General features: G+C 39.1%; 1 protein-coding gene across 1 annotated transcript in view; it reads right to left on the bottom strand.

The window, feature by feature from the left end:
• Positions 1-185: 185 nt before the first annotated feature.
• Positions 186-18,714, bottom strand: part of adamts10 (ADAM metallopeptidase with thrombospondin type 1 motif, 10) — a 32,161-nt gene continuing 13,632 nt past the window's right edge. Inside the window, exons 8-25 of the mRNA XM_079468504.1 lie at positions 18,377-18,420; positions 18,186-18,291; positions 16,901-17,047; positions 16,232-16,373; positions 14,853-14,960; positions 14,499-14,644; positions 13,430-13,493; positions 12,764-12,866; positions 9,071-9,204; positions 7,682-7,805; positions 4,724-4,804; positions 4,334-4,497; positions 3,920-4,046; positions 3,307-3,436; positions 2,903-3,107; positions 2,643-2,819; positions 2,309-2,468; positions 186-1,949 (exon numbers count right to left, since the gene is read on the bottom strand). Coding sequence (XP_079324630.1) covers positions 1,840-1,949; positions 2,309-2,468; positions 2,643-2,819; positions 2,903-3,107; positions 3,307-3,436; positions 3,920-4,046; positions 4,334-4,497; positions 4,724-4,804; positions 7,682-7,805; positions 9,071-9,204; positions 12,764-12,866; positions 13,430-13,493; positions 14,499-14,644; positions 14,853-14,960; positions 16,232-16,373; positions 16,901-17,047; positions 18,186-18,291; positions 18,377-18,420 — 2,272 coding nt within the window. The 3' untranslated portion in view covers positions 186-1,839. The remainder of the gene's footprint in view (positions 1,950-2,308; positions 2,469-2,642; positions 2,820-2,902; positions 3,108-3,306; positions 3,437-3,919; positions 4,047-4,333; positions 4,498-4,723; positions 4,805-7,681; positions 7,806-9,070; positions 9,205-12,763; positions 12,867-13,429; positions 13,494-14,498; positions 14,645-14,852; positions 14,961-16,231; positions 16,374-16,900; positions 17,048-18,185; positions 18,292-18,376; positions 18,421-18,714) is intronic.

The following is an 18,714-nucleotide window of genomic DNA, read 5'->3' as shown; positions in this document are numbered from 1 at the left end:
AAAGATTTATTCATTTTCATATTCTTTTGAAATATATACATGTATATGTGTTTATAAATACAACATTTATATACACAGTGCACGGACATATATTATGTAAACATAAACTCTTATTGTGGATTTGATTCATGGCGATTAACCGTTTGGCAGCCCTACGAATACAATCAAAATAATACAATGGGTGTAAATTGTACACAATGGATTTTTATTTCAGTATTTCAAATTCAACTCGTCTACTTACAGTTCAGAAGACATAAACTACATCGACACAATACAGTACAGCATATTACTGAATAGGATGTGAAAACATAAAGCCACGTGACTGTGTTCTCCAATGTAAATCTACAGTTTCTGCAAACGTATGAACACAGCAAAATATTAAAAAAAGATGTTCGTCTTTCACATACTATAATAACTGTACCAAAATCTGATTATGCATTAGGGCCTCTATAGAGAGACTTAAACGATAATTCTAGTTTTCATAGAATTTTGCTTATAATCCTTCAGCAAATGTATTTAAGCACAACAATCCCTACAATAAAAATAATACATAAATCTTGAGATTATGACCAATAAAAACATAGCACCACACTATAGCACCACAGATAAGCCACCAGCGTTCGATGGAAGCCATCTGCTCTTCCAATCAAACATGAGACAAGCGCTGCCATGATCCAAGACAGAGAGAACATCTGTTAGAACTCTAAACAGTACTAACAAATTTAGACGGATGATTTAGTGACAAATTTGATATAAAAGTTTTGGATACTCAAATCTTAAAAGTCTATTAGGCTTTTATAAACAACTAGGGAAAACCTGAAAGCATGAAAACTAATTACAAGCGAAATGATCAAGCAGGAAACTGTGGGTTGGAACCTGGGTTTAAGGTCACTTTTGATATATATATAAAACACTACGTATGAGACACCATATGACAGGTTACATCATGACCCAGGATCACTTAAAAAAGAACATCTGCTCATCGTGAATTACTTTCCAAGCCTGTATGAAACCATTCAACAGTTTTTAATGAGGAACAGAGCAAAGTTGAGTTAAAGCAACTGAACTAAAATATCACCGGCCACTTCAGCTTCCATCAATGTGCATGAAAGCTAAAACAGCCCTTACGTCTCAATCTCGCTGATCCCTAAACACTTCAAATGTTTCAGGTTTGACGGATGCACTTACCTTATGATTATAAGTGAAAGCATTACAAGTCCAGAAGATAAGAAAACGGCACATTATCTGCAAACAGTCGTGAGGCCATCAGATTTAAAGATACAGTATCTTAGCACCAACCCAACAGGCGAATGAGAGCTTATGAGATCTAAACAATTGAACGATCTAACTGTTTGTTATCTCTTGAAAACTGCTCACACTGACATCTTCAAGTCACAATACCGACGCCTGCAATGCTGGTTATCATGTCTACACATATTCTCTCAACAATTTGTCGCTTTTTTGCTGCAAGTCAGTGTGAACGGCCCTTAAGAAAATAACATTGAGAAACAGTTTCCTTTATCACATTACAAGAACTATGGTCACAAACACGTTTCTGTACACCAGGTTATTGGCGAAAGCACCACGTTGAGAGCAAAAGAAACCCTGACAGGTCTTTCAGACAGACTGGTATTCACAGCAGCAGGCCCAAAGCAGCTGGTCTGAGAGAGAGACAGTGAGCAGCAAGTCTCTCTCTTTCGCTCTCATTTCTTCCACACTCTCTACTACGATGATGTCAGTCAGTCAGTGGTTAACAACACTCCTCCACTGGAATGCTGAGCATGGGCGGCTTGGCCATGCAAGAAGGAAGAGGTGGGGGGGGAGAGAGAGAAAGAGAGGTCAGTGTCCTTGGCAGGTTTTGCAGCACATCTGTCTGAAGTATGGGCGGCTGCAAAACTTGAACCTGAGCACCAGGGGGCAGTACGCCACTGTGTTCACATCTTTACACTCTGCAAGACACAAAGTAAAAGTAAATCAGTCACATGTGCTATGAAGTTTTCAGATCAGCTCTAAAAACCTTGGTCCACAGTCAATAGGGACCATTTTGGGTGAACTATTCCTGATTTCAATGCAGTTTTGAAGTATTTCCCACATCTGTTGCATTTGTGTTTGATTATTCGACAATTAATATGATTTATCGATCATATTAAGTGACTGTGGCCAATTTTTGTCAAATAACGCATGTACATATTCATGTGCTGTTTCAATGTTTGATTCATTTTAACATGCTATAATCTGTAACCATCATCAAACAAACGCAAATCTGAATACAGAACTTGTCTCTTTGTGTCTGTCTGTAACCTCTAACCTTCAGGGTTATCTGTAGGGCCACTATATTCACAATTGCTCTGGCACTGCTGCATGTACGCAGGACGTAGCAATTCTGCGCATTCATTGGACGGCTGGCTGGTGTGTGTCAGACACTGCACTGAGCGCATTTCTTGGCCCATCCCACACTTAGCCGAGCACTGAAACGCAAACACATGGGACAGAACATGGGCTTAACTCAAAAAGGGTACAAACTTGGCAAGTGTTTGTGGAACCAAGCACACTCTTGCATTCACATCTCATCGAGACATTCTTTAACATTACTTGAACTTTAAACAACAGAAAAGTCAGTTGTAATCCGGAGAAGTTCTTACCTCTCCCCAGGGTCCCGTAACCCACTGAGCTTGGGGGCAGCGCTGTATGTTACAGCGCACCCTAGTGGTCGGGCGGCTTTGTTTCAGGCACTCTGCCTCAGGCAGTATGTCTCCATTTTCTCCACTCTTACATACAATCACCCTGTACCGGTAACCTGGACCACAGTTAGGAGTGCACTGCAAGATGAGTGCAAGACAATGACAGATTTAGGGAGTGAGGGAGAGAAAGAGAGAGATTTTTCTCTTAAGTGTTCCTCTACCTCAGACCAATTCAGCGCGTGCCACTCTGGGGGGCAGGTGTGGTTGTGACAGGGCTCAGTCATGGAAGGACGTGGGGTGCCGCAGACCGAGTCATCAAGGACTTTCTGTTCTGTGGCCACGATCTTCCTCTCACACAGGACCTCCCGTGTTCGCACTCCTCCGTTGCAGCTCCTGCTGCATTCTGACCACTCCCCGGTCCTCCACCTGACACACGCACACATCAAGCCCATCATCATCCACACATCATAAATGCCTCATTCATTCATTCATTCATCATCAGCCACTGGTGATGTCACCATGTTGTATCGCATTGTTATCAAATATGTCTAAGATCGCATTGACAACCTGGGATTTAATTTAATTAAAACTGGAAGAGAGAAAATGTAAGAGTTTTATAACCCACGTTGGAGGGCAGGGCTCCATGTTGCACATCCTTTTCTTGTCTTTTGGCTTGTTCTTTTTGTCACAGAAGTGGTTGTAAACCACAGAGAGATCAGCTTGTTTTTTGCACACCACTTGCTGGACTTGAACCCCTGAAACAGAGAAAAGCAGTCACTTATAATGGTTAGGATGCTCTCTTGTTTATATTGTTTTTGATAAAACCGTCTGCTAAATTAATGAATGTAAGAAAAAGCTCAATGTAGAATGCCGTCTTATAGTAGGCGAGCTTTGTTTCGAACAAAGCTTATGTTTTATCAGCAAATAGTTACGCGCCACATCTAATGGTTTCTTATCAGCAACATGGATTCGAGTCATTAGTTCAAAAGACGCAAAAGGAAGAATAAAAGGAAAAGAAAGTAAAGGACAGGAAGTGACTTCAGAGCTGGCAACATCAACTCTGTGGCGGTCTTAGTATATAGTGCATGCAACTGTTAAATTCCCAGGCTATCAAATTTTACATCCTGTTTGTGTGAATTTATTGGTCAGCTTTCAGTCTCTTTTGCACATTCATGTTTTGTGTGCAAGTTTTGTGTGTCTGTGATCCGATGTGCAAGCTGTAATGCACAAGACTTTACCTCCAGCACACAGTGCAGAGCAGTGAGACCAGGAAGTATAATGCCAGGCGTAACCGCTCAGTAGATCTCTATTGACCGGTGGGTTAAAACGGTAATGGATGCCGGGATTCTCCTCACGGACCAAGACCTGCAATATACCACAAACAACAGAGGATTAAAGTCAATGTTAAATGTTGAGCAACAGTTTAAAAACATTACTCCCCGAAGAATTACAATTTCATGCTATTAACTATTTCAAGGCATTTAAAGGTGAAGAGTGCAAAAATAATGGCTGTTCTTAAACGCTTTCCCAAACACTTCCCCCCAAAACCAAATACACAGCAGCTTACGAAATTCTGCAAGATCTGTACCACAAATAAAGGCAGTGCACAAATATACAGACCACCCAGGATCATGGAGCTTCAGTAACGTTACCAAAACAATCAGGGTCATGTTTGTGGGCCCAAGTGCTTCCAACGTCTCCGGTTCATTGGTGGGTCGGCGGTAGTAGAAGGTGGTCCCTGCGATGTCAAAGCGCCGTGGGGTGTCGATGGTCAGCTTGCCGTTGATAAAGTACTGATCCCCTTTGCTCTTCAAAACTGCAGTGGGCAAAGAAAGGGTTAATGTAACTTTCGAAGGGCAGGAAAACAACGAAAAAAGGATTTTACAAATGCCTGCTGAAAAGACTGTTGCCACAAGTAATACAATTATGAAACCTCAATTGAGCCCAAAAATGTAGATGCAAGTCACTAAAACATTTTGAGCTGATATTTTTTACAGTGCAAAGCCTCATTTTTGAGGCAAAACCATGAAAAATCGTCTCACCCAAGTAATTGAGAGAAATGTTGAGCTCCTGGATGTGTATAAACACAGATCCTTTGGGAATTCTGACCACTTCTTCATAACCTAGGAGAGTACACACACATTTATTCATTGCAGCAGAACAATGCACTTAGTTGCTGACTGTGACTGGATCTCTAGACGTTTGAAATTCCGACTGAATTCTTGGGCAACGTCTCTCCATTATACTGCCCAACACATATTGTGTTTAAAGCCAGATTCCACCAAGGGCCTTCAAACAACTCCAGACTCTGACCAGAAGGTAAAAAGACAGAGCTGAACTTATTTCAATTCAGTCGTATCACTGACAGAGGCTCTGCTGTTAACTGAGACCATGTGGTGAAGACATTGACCCTAAATCCCATGGTGACCCCCCTGCCTTTTGCATCTATGTTGAATGCTGGTATACTTAACACACATACACAAAGAGAGAAAAAAAGAGAGGTCAGTGTCCTTGGCAGGTTTTGCACCGATTTTGTGTTTTTGGCAATGAAAAATAAGATGGTTTACCACCCATAAAACTGTGTTTGACATTATTAATTATATTAATTTATATCTAAAACTATTTAAATATACTCTATTATGTTTTCCTTTCAATATTTGTGTAGAGCTTGTTACTCTGCTTTGAACTTGCTGACTCCTTACTTCCACTGACCATTTTATTTACTCATCCAAGTTAATTTCCACTCATTTTAGACACTTGACTTCTAATTCTAAACCCATCCTGAAAATATCCTTGAGCAAATTTAAAAAAAATCATGAATGTTGTTACTTTAAATTGTTTGTTTAAATTGTATTTATGCCTTTAAAAACCTTGGACTCACAAACAATGATAAAGCCAAGAATAACCCATCATCTGTGCTTCGGCTAGCCACTGCGGTCAATGTTCTCCGCTGCCGGCCCAGGGAGTGGCCCATGAGGGCTTCCTGAATCTTAGAATATCCCTTAACTGAGCACAGATCTAGCAGACTGCACCACCCACAGCAAACCCGCGGCTCACACGCTAACTCTGTTATCTCCCAAAACATCATCCGAACCCTTCAGTGTAATGTCATGACCCTTTAATAGCAGTCCTGTGTATTCAATTAGCTGGTGACTGGAAACCTCGAATAGATGAATATACCGGTGAGACCGGTGTTACTGGAAACAATGGCCACAGTACATAAAAAAACATTTGTGACCATTTTCCCTTTATATCTTAATTAAATCAGATGTTAAAACTAGCAAAGAACAGTGTTAAACATTACAGACAAAACACAATGCACATACCTGCAATGTATTTCTAGTATTCTCAAAACTTTTAAAACATGATATGCTAACATATCAGCTAGCAAAACGTTTTTTGGGAGAACCAATCCTTTAAGAATGGTTAGTCTGTATGTTTAATAGGAAAATGGAGGATGGAGAATTGCATGGCCAAGATTCTGTGTTCCAGGTTTTTCAGGTTTCAAGGGAGTCCATGCATGTGAGCAAGTAATTATGAAACGCCTTTGAGAACCATTGGGGTCCCTGAGCACCCCTCAACAGCAAGGAAACAACCTCTTGAAACTACGTCTGAGCCATCTGCACACGGCTTGAGGTGCAAGATTCATCCATCTCCTAAAGCATTTAAATAGGTAGTTCACACAAAAATAAAAATGATATCATCAATTATTCACCCTCATTAAAACCTGTATATAACTTAGTGGAACACAAAGGAAGATATTTTGAGAAATGTCTGGGGTTTTTGAGTGCATACAGTGAAAGTCAATGGGCACCAGTGTTTTTTGGTTAAAGGGTTGTTCCAAACCTGTATAAATGTATTTGTTCTGCTTAACACAAAGAAAGATATTTGTAAGGATGTCAGTAACTAAATAGATCTCATACCCCATTGACCACCACCGTATTCGTTTTACCTACTATGGCAGTAAATGGGGATGACATCTGTTTAGTTACTGACATTCTTACAAATATCTTCCTTTTTGTTCAGAAGAACAAAGAAATGAATACAGGTTTGGAACAACCTGATGGTGAGTAAATAATGACAGAATTTTCATTTTTCGGTGAACTATCCCTTTTACAATGTTCTTCAAAATATGTTCTTTGGTGTTTTGCAGAAGAAAGTTAGTCATGCAGGTTAGGAATTACACGAGTACATTTGTATTTTTGTGTGAACTATTCCTTTAACTTTTTCCATCTACAGACTTCTCTGATTGTTCTTTAAAGGCTTTCTTAGAAGCTTTGACTAGAACATGAAAGCTGAATTATCCAGGAGTAAAAAGGTCTGTATACCGCACTAAAGTAAGAAGCATTCATCTCTCTTATGTTCTGGATACTCAAAGAAGCATCAATTAGCCTTCTGGGTTTAAGCCAACCCTCAAAATACTTCCCCAGACACCAAGGGAACCGGCCAAGGCTGCTCCCAGTACCTCAAAGCGTGTCACACACATTTATGAGATCTTAGAGGGAGTGACTCTATTCAGGCACTAGGGCTTGTGTTACTTCAGTTGACGAGAGCAAAGTCAACAGACTAAATGATATTCTTCTTGTGAGTGATGAGATGAGTCTGTAGTTAGCAAGGTTTATTTCCATGTGCTTTCAGATCAGGTCACGATGCAACCTTAAAATTCCACCCATCAATGAAGGAATTTAGTTTGAACCTGTGCACAGGCACAGAAATACACTATTTTAACTCTAGTCAAAGCTGATGGGAACAGTATTTTAGGACCCAAGCGTATTGTACTTTAACTCCAGTTGTGAATCCACAGCTATAGAAACTGTACTTCTTGTACAACCCCTTGGAGGGCCTGTATTTTAACACCAAAAATGTTCTTTCATGGGCTTGTTGATATGAAACAGAACAGTCTTTGGAAACGTAGTGCTCAGTGAGATTTCTGCAAAGTTTGTTTTGCACACATTGATGCAAATCATTGTAGTTCAAAACAAAGTGCACACGCTCAGTACCTCCTTCGGACAAGGAGTCATTGAACACCCCCTCGATGACCTCACAGCTGCTCCCGTCTCCTCCACAAACGCGGCAGCGATCTTCCCGAACATCAGAGCCCAGGATCCGGTCACAGCCCACGTGCTGCAAAATAGGTACATGTAAATAGAGGGGTCAGAGGTCAAGCAATGTACATGAAACACAGAGCAGATTTCATTGTACACAGACATGCAAAATAAACACAAAACCACTGTGCAAACAGCTGTTTCTTTTAGAAGAATATTCACAGGAAGTTTTCAGCCATCATTTTTTATGAACAGTGTCACTCAAATAATAGGAATGAAAGGGCATTTTGAAAAAATGAATGAAATTATGAATTTGTCTTGTTAAAACGTATATATCTTTCTTCAGTGTAATGGAAAAGATGTTAGGAAGAATTAGACTTAGAATGATAGCTGCTGTAATACACAAGTCTCCATTCACTTTCATTGTAAAGGACAAATGCAATGAAAGTAAATGGCGACTAAGGCTGTCCGGCGTCTTGCAATTCAGTTTTAACATCACAAGGCTAAGTAAATGATGACACAGTAAATTATAACAAAATTATGATTGTAATCTTTGGTGAACAAACATTTTTGATGCAAAAAAACCAGGCAGCACAAAACGTACTCTCTTGAAACTACGAGACCTTCCAAATCCAGTACTGTGGAACTTCACAGAAAAATCCCTCTAAAGCCCCAAAGACTTTTGTTGACCTGGCCTAGATTCCGTAACCTGCACATGTTTGACCAATTTCCTCCCAAAAGCAATGCCATTTGGTTTGGAGGCTAAACCCCAAACACTACTTAGATTTTTCTCCTTGCTGATCTTTGGTTTTCATATACACCATAAAAAAGATAAATAGTGGAATAAGAAAGAAAAGCAAAAGTAGAATAGGAGAGAAGGATAGAAATAAAGAAGGAGTAAAAGAGTAGAAGGCAAGGAGGGAGGGAGAAACACTGTGATCATGTTCAGCTGCCTGTACAGCCGACAGATGGATTTGGAGGGTCATCGAGTTCTTGCGGCATTCAGAGCAGAGCAGAACGCTGGGCTGTGCTGTTGATAAACAGAACCGTCGGTCTGGACAAGACTACATGGATATAGCAGTCCATCTCGGTCCAAGAGAGCACACGCAGAACATCAGGGGATAGGAAAGTTAACTCTCTACTGTATGAGATCAATTAAATGTGCTTAACGCTGTTAACACATTCATTCCGTTTGACATTCATTCAGCTCTGTGTATTTTCTAAAAACTTGCGTTTCAATCACAAAAGAAGAAAGAGAAACCGTTTCTATCTTTTACTCAGGCAGACGTTTCCAATCCATCTGAAGAAAAACGTACGGTTCATAAAAGCATGCACGTGTCTCACCTTACACTCCCCATTAACACACACGTCCAGAGAATCGTCTCTGCAGGGCGTACCGTCCACCACAGCTGGAGCTCGCTCAGTGTAGAAGTTATAGCCCTCTGCCAGGCAGTTCAGCGAGCATGACTTCACCCCACCTGCGGCCAAACGCGCAAAACATCACACCACAACAAACACGTGCCGTTTAGTTAGAAACATGAGGTGAATACTGAGAACAACAGCTGGCCTGGAAGACAGTAACAGAGATGAAAGTAAATAAGTCACAGAATGAAGTGCAACATGTTCTGCAGAAAATGCGACGGAATCACGATGGAGTGCCTTTTAATAGCTTAACAGGCAATGAGATTAATCAGAGTAAATGGAAAATGTTTTTGAGAGAAAAGCATCAACAATGTTTCTTCTTTTGTTTGACAAGATCGAAAAGTCCAATATTTCTCTGCAATTCTTCAAAAAGTATATTGTTGCCGTCCTTACAAAACCTCATGTCTCCATATTTCGTGATGACATTTGTTTTTCCATAAATCATTTATTAGTCACACTTAATCCCATTTTGTTAAAAACATCTGAGACTTGATTCATAGCTTCATAAGCTTAATACTTCTGCGAATGTCTTATATGTGGGGCAAGGACGAAAAAGGATATAAGCTTAAAAAAGTGTAATACTGCTTTAAATTTATGTTGTTGAAAAAATGAAAAAGTTTTCTGTTTAATTTAATTGCATTTTTCTTTATTTTTGGTTTTCTGAACAAAGAATAAATATCATACATTTTCCCAGATTTTTCCCTGAGAATGTGCAACTATCCTAGGTTTTGCCATTTTGTCAATAAGAATTTTTTACTCATTAAAAGCACAAAATGTAATATGCTCCATTATTCTTTTATATATTTGATCAGAATAAGCATGTTGTTTGAATGTACTTAAATATTGTGTTACACTGAATGACATTGTAAAAAATGTTTATATGTTGAAACCATAAAGTAGACATTTTACTTACATTTAATATGCTTTCTATAAAATCACTTTATATTATATTATAGAATATTATATTTATATGATTAATTGATTAAGTTTTTAACCATGATCTTTCAATTTGCCACACACGCACAAAAACCATGTTGTTCTAATACTTGTTAGTTGTCTTGACCTGGCACTTCATGTGTTATAACTAATTAGCTTACAACAAACTCTCTCCTTTGTTTTACACACAGCCAAACTGAGCTTTATAACTATACTAACTCTATGGGACAGCCGCCAACACTCCATTGAGTCCCATGGCTGCATGTGGTATTTTAATGAGCTTGTGGGGTTTATGTAAGTTTATTCTTCCACTGCCGACACATCCTCGGGTAGCACAAGGATGGGGGGCCCAGGAGTGATGGGGGAAGCACTTTTTAGATGGCTTGCTTATGGATATCAAGCAGCTGAATCTGATTAATATCTAAACACAAACACACACATCTGCTTCATCCCCCTTGTCTCTGCTGTCACGGCCCCACAAATTTAAGAAACAGAAAATAAAGCATGTCGGAGGGGAAAAGTCGTTCTCATAACATTCCCTGAGAGACGAAGAAAACGTGCAAGTCATGAGATGGAGGAGGAAGAGGGGAAATCCAACCCATGACATTCGCATGCTCTTGCATCTATAGAAACTAAACAGTCTTATAGTCCAGACTGTGAAATATGAAGCCAGTTTTCCATGATACAGACTGATGCCACATGATTTTTAGCCTGCTCTTGGTCATGTGATAGAGAATCTTATCCAACAAGTAAGTTTGTCTCGGACCCCCTACAGCAAGACCCCTCCATGGGCCTCCTTTAATATTATGCTTGAACGGCCATTAGGTCTGAACCAGTTCCCCTTTTTGTCTGGCAGTGATGTTGCTACAACCCAAAACATTTACCGAAGTCTACATGCTAAACAATAACCCTTCCACAACATTTTGTTTTATAAACCTAAGGAGGGCAGATTTTGAGCTGCCAATGAAAGGTTGCAGGTTCCTTCATGCCAATTTTCTGTTAGTGTTGGACTAATCTGATAAGGTCCAAGGTGCTTGTGAAAACATGAAAGCGTACTGAAGCAGTCTTATGATGGAAAACTACAGGTCCCATGAGGCTTTGCTCTGGCAGGACAGAGGTATATTTTTGAGGAGGTGGCTAGGGCTTCACTGGAGTGTACGGCGTTCACGAGAGTTTGAGCATGAGGGTTTTCCAATAGACAGGCTTCAAAAGTGGAGGACAGTGCCTGCATTGTTACAAGCTATTTATTGTTATAAATACTTTTACTGTGAAAATGAAATATAGGTAAAAAAAGTTTAAAGTTCCAATGTGTTTTTTACATATATATAATAATCTGTATTCATCTGTATCTTTTTTTTTATATTTTTATTCTGTGTTAGTGTTATTTGTATGCAGCATGGGTCTGAGAGTAACGCAATTTCAATCCTCTATATATATGTACTGTACATGTGGCAGAATTGACAATGAGGCAGACTTTGACATGAAACACAGTATCCCACAATGCACCACTTAAGATATTATGAACTAATTAACGAACTCGCGATATCAGATTTTCTTTATACGGTTATTGTGGCCAAAGAATTCAATATTACAATATTGTTGTGATATCCATTGATTAAAATGCAATAAAAAAGTAATGCAATCAGTAATCTTTAAGTTATTTTGTGTATTTTACCATTTAATCACACTTCAAATAAGAATGCAGTGAGGCAAAGAAAGAGAGTTTGTAACCACAAAGAGCAATTTTTAAATGGGTGCCAAATAATTCACAGTATTATCATTGGTGTAGTATTAAAACAATATCAATATTGTGTTTTTTGATATCACAATTATTGTCAATACCAGTATATTGTGGCACCTATACTCTTCACAAAAACATGGGCGGTTGTATGCCATTAACTGTGCACTACTAAAAACATTGCGCAAGAAAATATTTGATGGTAAGAAGTAATGCAGGCCCACACAGAGAAAATATGAAGCAGGCAACACAAAAAGCAATAAGATGATGGGATGAGGAGATGCTGGTCTAGGGTCTATCTGCTACCTGACCTTGTGACGGAATGAAACATCAGTCTGGCAGATATTGAACAGCCGTAAGGGATTTCCATTGTAAAATCAGTTGTCTTGATAAAAGCAGCACTTGTGGCTAGTCTGCAGTGGGTTTAGTCATTATGTTTTTTAAAGGACAGATTAAAGCAGTTAAGTCATTGACGGCCAGCTTTGAACTCATCAAGAGCAGGATTTCAAACTGGGAACTCTGAGAGTTGGCAGCCCAGAGCCCAGCATATGGATGCCAGACCATTGTCGGCATTCTCTTTCTCTATCATTATCTATATCTTTGGAGCATGGTGGTCCAGTCTTAATATCTTAATCACCCCCAAAAGCCCAACATTCACTAAACATTTGTAAATTGATGACAGAGAGAAGGCATACTGAGAGATTTAGAGTTCATTTCAGTACCTGAACAGTAGTGTACAATTCACAAGTCCATATGCTCTATAATGGACTAAATATTTACTTTTCATGTTTTTAGTATTTTATATAGCTTGGTGGATGTGGTCACTATAGAAAAGAGCAAAAGATTCTAATATAATTCTCCTTTAGTGATCCATGTGATTCCAAAACGACACAACACCAATCCAAAAAACAAATAACCATTTACATAATTCCTTCACTTACCCCCTCTGTATGGTTTCCATGTGTAATATTTTCCCCGAAAAGGAACACTGTCAAAATCGGAGCACTGAATCTCCCGAAAGTCCTGGGATCCGGCCGGGCACTCCTAACCCATACAAATACACACATAATTCATACTGTCTAACAATCTGATGGAGCATGACTAATACCAATATTAAATAAAATATTGGTATCAATCATTATCTACCTTCTGAGAAAGCCAGATAGCACTAAAGTTGGTTCTTGGCTAGAAATCATAGGGGAACCCCTTTTAGTGCTTTATAGAACCATATTATGGTGCCTCAGTGGTTCTTCAGCGGTACATTGTGATGACTGAGGTGCTATATAGAACTGCTGTAGAACCTTACAGGGGCTTTACAGGTTCTTTATACGGAAACGGTGCTATATAGCACCTCGGTCACCCCAAAGATCCTCTGAAGAACCGCTGAAGAACCAATATATGGTGCTATATGGCACTAAAATTTGTTCCCCTTTGATTAGTAGGAAAGAACCACGTTTAGTGATATATAGCACCATTTTAGAGTGTTAAGGAGCAGAATCTACAAACAAACATTTACTTACAACTTGCGTGTGCTAGATGATAATATAAGCATATGAACTAACATTGTCTTCTATAACAAACAAACAAAATTTGGCTTTGAAACTTACATCAATGTTGCAGGATCTGAAACGCTTTCTCTCTCCCAGACAATACTTTCCCCCAACCGTTGGCCTGCATAAGCATCAAAACCATCTGAGTGCAACTCAAAATTACACAATCACTTCTGCTTAAATTCATTTCAGCCAGACATCTTCTGTCTGCCTGTCTATCTGTTAGTTTTTCCCATTTTCTCTGGCATGTCTTCAGATTAGGTTCATAGAGTTCAATGGGGCTGAAAGTAAGAACATCACGAATGAGTAAATCAATTACACAAAGGCGATTGCTCAAAGAGATTTATACTGCAGTCTATTACAGCATAAAAAGCGCTATTTGCTATGGAAAATCTGAAGACTGTTTCAATCAATGCCATTTAGTCCTGATTGGGTGAACTCTCAAATGGCTGGGATTTGCCAGTAATTATAACAATGATATATAAAACTGACAACTTATGATATTAAAAACAAAAACAAACATTGGGGCGCACAATATTATTGGCACTAAAATATTATCGGCTAATATTGGCTTCTAAATAAAATATTGGTATCAGCCAGATATAAAAAAATACACAAATATGCTTTTTCCGATTAAAAGACGTGTTGATTTTGTTCTCACATATACGATTGCTTTTCTATCACTGACTAACAACTTTTTTGGAAACGCCATGATAGAAAAACTATCTAAGATGCTATCTATCATCCATAAAACGTATAGCCTTACAGTATATCGATAAATGACTTTAAATATATTGGCAAAATTAAATATTGTCCCTTACTAAAATGTACCATTGTCTAATGTCAATATCTATTTGTATGTATTCTAAAAAAACTATATTTTTGACTCATTAAATTGCACTGATAAGACATTTTGTTAGATATTGGGCTTGTTCAACACCACACAAATCAATAGCCATGTGACATCACAGATTCGAGAGTAGACGACTTTGTATGCTTTCAAGCGCTCACGGTTCTGTGATGTCACACCGATTGGTCTGCACTGCATGAAGTTGAACTAGCCTAACCATTAACCCAACGGCTAACAATCCAATCAGATTCTATAAAACACAAGACCTTGACCCACCTAGGGCTGTCACAATGGCGAATCGAGGATGAGACTCCGCCCCCACAGGTGCGACTACACTCCTCCCATGGAGACCAGTGGCCCCACCCACCATCCACACCTTCAGGACGAGTTCCATATGGCACACATACTCTCTTATAGCACCACTAAAGAAATATATATATTTTTTCATATGGAAAAATTAAATATTGAGAGTTGCAGCATGCAGACTTTATTTTCAAGCAAAATAAATGTTATCTGCCTATCAAGCCAAAAAAAGCTTTATCTTTCAGACTGCCAGACTGCTATTTCCTGAGCCTGGATATAGCAGTGTTCTGGCATTCCTGGACTTCTCCCAGAATTCTCAGCGCTTACCCCTTTTTCAATAGTGCTGGTCTGACAGATGGTGCCCTCGGCTGCTGGAATGCTACTGGTGATGCAGCGATTCCCTTTACTCATGCACCACAGCTCACTGCAAACTTCCTGAACACAAACACACACACTAAAGAAATCCACTCCAGGCAGTGGAACATAAACAGATTTTAAATAAACACTGAAGCTGTGAAAGTGAAACAAGACTTTGACGCTTAATAAAAGGTGCCAATCAACTTTCTCAACCTGAATATGCTGTTCCTTAGACTTACCAAAAGAGACTATAGGGGTTGCAATGGTGTTTTATCATCACGTTTTAGCATTCCACAGTCAGATATTACAGCACTAATTATTTGTTGAGTAATAATAATTAGAAAGGTTCTAATTATTAGATGTTCTCAGGCTTTTGTCTGTCAATCTAACTGAAAGAACACACTTCTCTTAGCCAACAACTGTTTTATTAGACAACATAGTTACAGTAAGAGCCAAACTAAAGTGTATTATCCTCCTCCAGATGTTCAGCTTCCTGCTCTGATATCTTGTAAAGCAGACAATACAGAAGGCTCAACACTTTAAGAGCAGGTATGGTACACTTTACACACCGCCTGCTGTAAAAATCATCTGCAAGTCTGTTGAGGTTGAAAGGTCAAACACAAAAAGCCACAATCCAGCGAAATGCAACATTTTAGACCATCTTGTGGTTTTGGACAAAAATGGCAGAACTCCAGCAGTCTGAAGTTTAAAGGGGGAGGGAAAAATGGAATGCTACAGTCAGCGAAAGGTAGAGCGACCATCTGGTGCACATTAAGAGAGAGAGATGCAAAATGATTTACTATGGGAAAATAAATGGAAGTTGGATAGGACCTCACGCAGCAACATATTATTTCTACATAAAGTCACGACCTATGTGACATTTTCCTTCTGCAGAACACAAAATAATATATTTTGACGAGTGTTGGTAACCAAACACTGGCGGTATCCATTGACTTGCATTGGATTTGTATCGGTACAATAGAAGTCAATGGGTACCGCTGTTGTTTGTTTACCAACAACCTTCAAAATATCTTCTTTTGTGTTCTGCAGAAGACAGAAATTATGATTTTGGCTTAACTATATCCTGCAAAGAATCCTGCAGTAGAATGGTTTTGTTCAAATTGATGTTTCATACAGTCATTATAAAATGTGCATGCACATGCATGAAAAGCATTACATAAACACATGCTAATGTGTTAAGCACAACTGTGGTCTTGTATCTTCATTATATAACTATAACTATAATTATCTTCACAACATTATATGGTTATGTGCCATTTTGTTATATGCATAAAAAATAGTACAAGATTCTTTAGGAAACAATGGTTGTCACTGAGTAAGGCAAGTACCCCGTATTTACACTGCCGAGACTTCACTCCATACTGGAAGCGGCACTGTTCATCAGCGTCATAAGCTTGGCCAGGGGCTGTGGTGGGGTACACAAACTCCTGCTTGGCAGGCACATTGTTCAAGCAGGAACCCATTCCAGAGCTGACAAAAACATAATAGAGGTGTGTCAGTATTAGTGAAAGCAAATTGATTAAATATTAGTGCTACTAACACTAAGATTAAAGATTTAAATCCAACCGTTGGTTTCCCAAAACCTTGAGTAGCCATCAAAACTGTTTGACCCTTAGGGCACAGGCATCTAACATGGATTAAATTACTGGTTGAACAACATTATTTTAAAAGGCAATGGGTATAAATGATCATATCAAATAACATTTCCACAAAATTAATACTTTTAAAATAACTTTAACATTTTACTAAAACAATAAAAAAATATTAGTTTCTTTGACAGCTGCATCTGTGTTGCAGGTGACACTAGGCTGAATGAGCACATTTGCAAATTGTCAATTTGCAAAGAGATACAGTATCAGCCAAAAATGCCTAAATATCAATACATTTTATAATGGAGTACTCTAATACAGAAAATTTGTGACACTGAAATCGATTATGGTCAATATATCACGCTTAATGCAGGAAATATAGACGTCAGAACCGGGAAACAGACGCACTCGAGGAAGTTGGTGATGTAATCACGGCTGCAAGCAGACCAGACGAATGGGTTGGTCTTCATGGTGATGTGGGCGGCCATGAGTTTTGCAGTCTCCTGACTGCGCACCCCACAACCATTGCCAACACCATCATGATTCATTCCGAACCTGTGAAAAAGATGAATGATTATATAGAATTGTGGGACAGACTCAGTCTGGAAAAATAAAAAACATGTAATAATTCTACTTTTCCTGATTTACTTTCCCTGCATGGTAATACCACAATATCAATCCCTCCAGACAGACAGATCTGAGTTTTGTAAATAAAGCAAAAATCTTAATAAGAATTTCATTTTGGAGAAAAGCTCCAAGGGAAAATCTTCTTTCATTTACTCACCCATCGTGTCTTTCCAAACCTGTATGACTTTATTCAAAATACAAAGGATATTTTGAATAATGTTGGTAACCAAACAACACTTGGACCCCCTTGACTTCCATTGAGACATTTCTCAAAATATCGTTATTTGTGTTCTGCTTATTTGAACATATGCTCACACAAGCATATGTGATCATACACATGGTTGAACATATGCCCACTTGTCTAGACTCTAGACAGCCCCAGTGGGCAGCGTCAGATGGTCGTCGGTTCAAAGCTACCTGGACAAACCATTAAAACCGGAAAACTAATGACTTCATCACCTACGAAAACAGTTTGGGGACCTGCGAGAGTAGCTAAAGCAACAGAATGGTCGGTGACCCAGCACCAACAGAGCAGAGATCTCACAATGATATCACAATACACCTTTCCACTAACAAAACATCAAAATTGCCTTTCATGGAAATATTCCGAAAGTTTGAGGAATGATACGTGCCCTATATCGGCCAGGCGTGCCCATAAATTGTGAGTGAAATGGTGGACCACCAAGTAAAACAATACTTCAACGTCTCGAGTGCAAGGAACCATCAAAGAATGCCTAGTGCCTGGAGTCATTCGAGTCTGTCGTCACTTGCTCCACTAAGAAAATATAAATATCTTGCAAGAAAGAGAGAAATACATTTGTAGTAGGTGATGAGCATCATTCATATGTAAATGCTGCCAATGCGTCACAGAGTTCAATTCTGAAGTTAACCCAAAACTGGATTTAATGGACTGCACAGGGTTGAGGTCTAATGCTAGCAATGCCAAGGTCATGCTTTCGATCCCAGGGATTGCACATACTCTGATATAAATGTATAGCATACTGTAATGTAAGTCGCTTTGGATAAAAGAAGAGAAAAAGAAGAGAGCCGGAGAAAAGACACTTACGTGTGTCCAATTTCATGTGCAATGGTGAAAGCAGTGGCTAGACCAATGTCTTCATTGATGCTGCAACTTCTCTCTGGTTCACACATACCGCCAACAGGAGCCAGACCTTATGTGAACACACACAAACGCAATTGTGTTATATGCTATAATTTACATATGCAGATAGATTGGCCAATGAATGGATGTCTTACCAAGTGTTCCACAGGGTTTGTTCTTGTATATGCAGATGTCATATCTGGAAAACAAACATTACAGTAATCTTTGAAAAAATATTTGTCAGTGTGAAACACACACACACAAACAGGCACGTGTTTTTCACACTAGAGCGCAACGAGACAGTTCAGCTGGACATTGTCCTGATATGAGAGTGAAGACAATGAAAGGAAATGCACACATACCCTGTGATAAAAGATCTCAAAAGACTCAACACTTCCCAGACTAACTTTATATCTCGCCCTCATTCTCACTTTCTTTCTCAAAGGTTTGATCATGGGTTTCCCAGGGTACACATACTTATCCAATGTATAGC

This window comes from Barbatula barbatula (genome assembly GCF_947034865.1).
Source record: "Barbatula barbatula genome assembly, chromosome: 11".
Classification (NCBI taxonomy): Eukaryota; Metazoa; Chordata; class Actinopteri; order Cypriniformes; family Nemacheilidae; genus Barbatula; species Barbatula barbatula.
The sequence above is the reverse complement of the archived record's forward strand: the minus strand, read 5'-3'. Positions and strand labels throughout refer to the sequence as shown.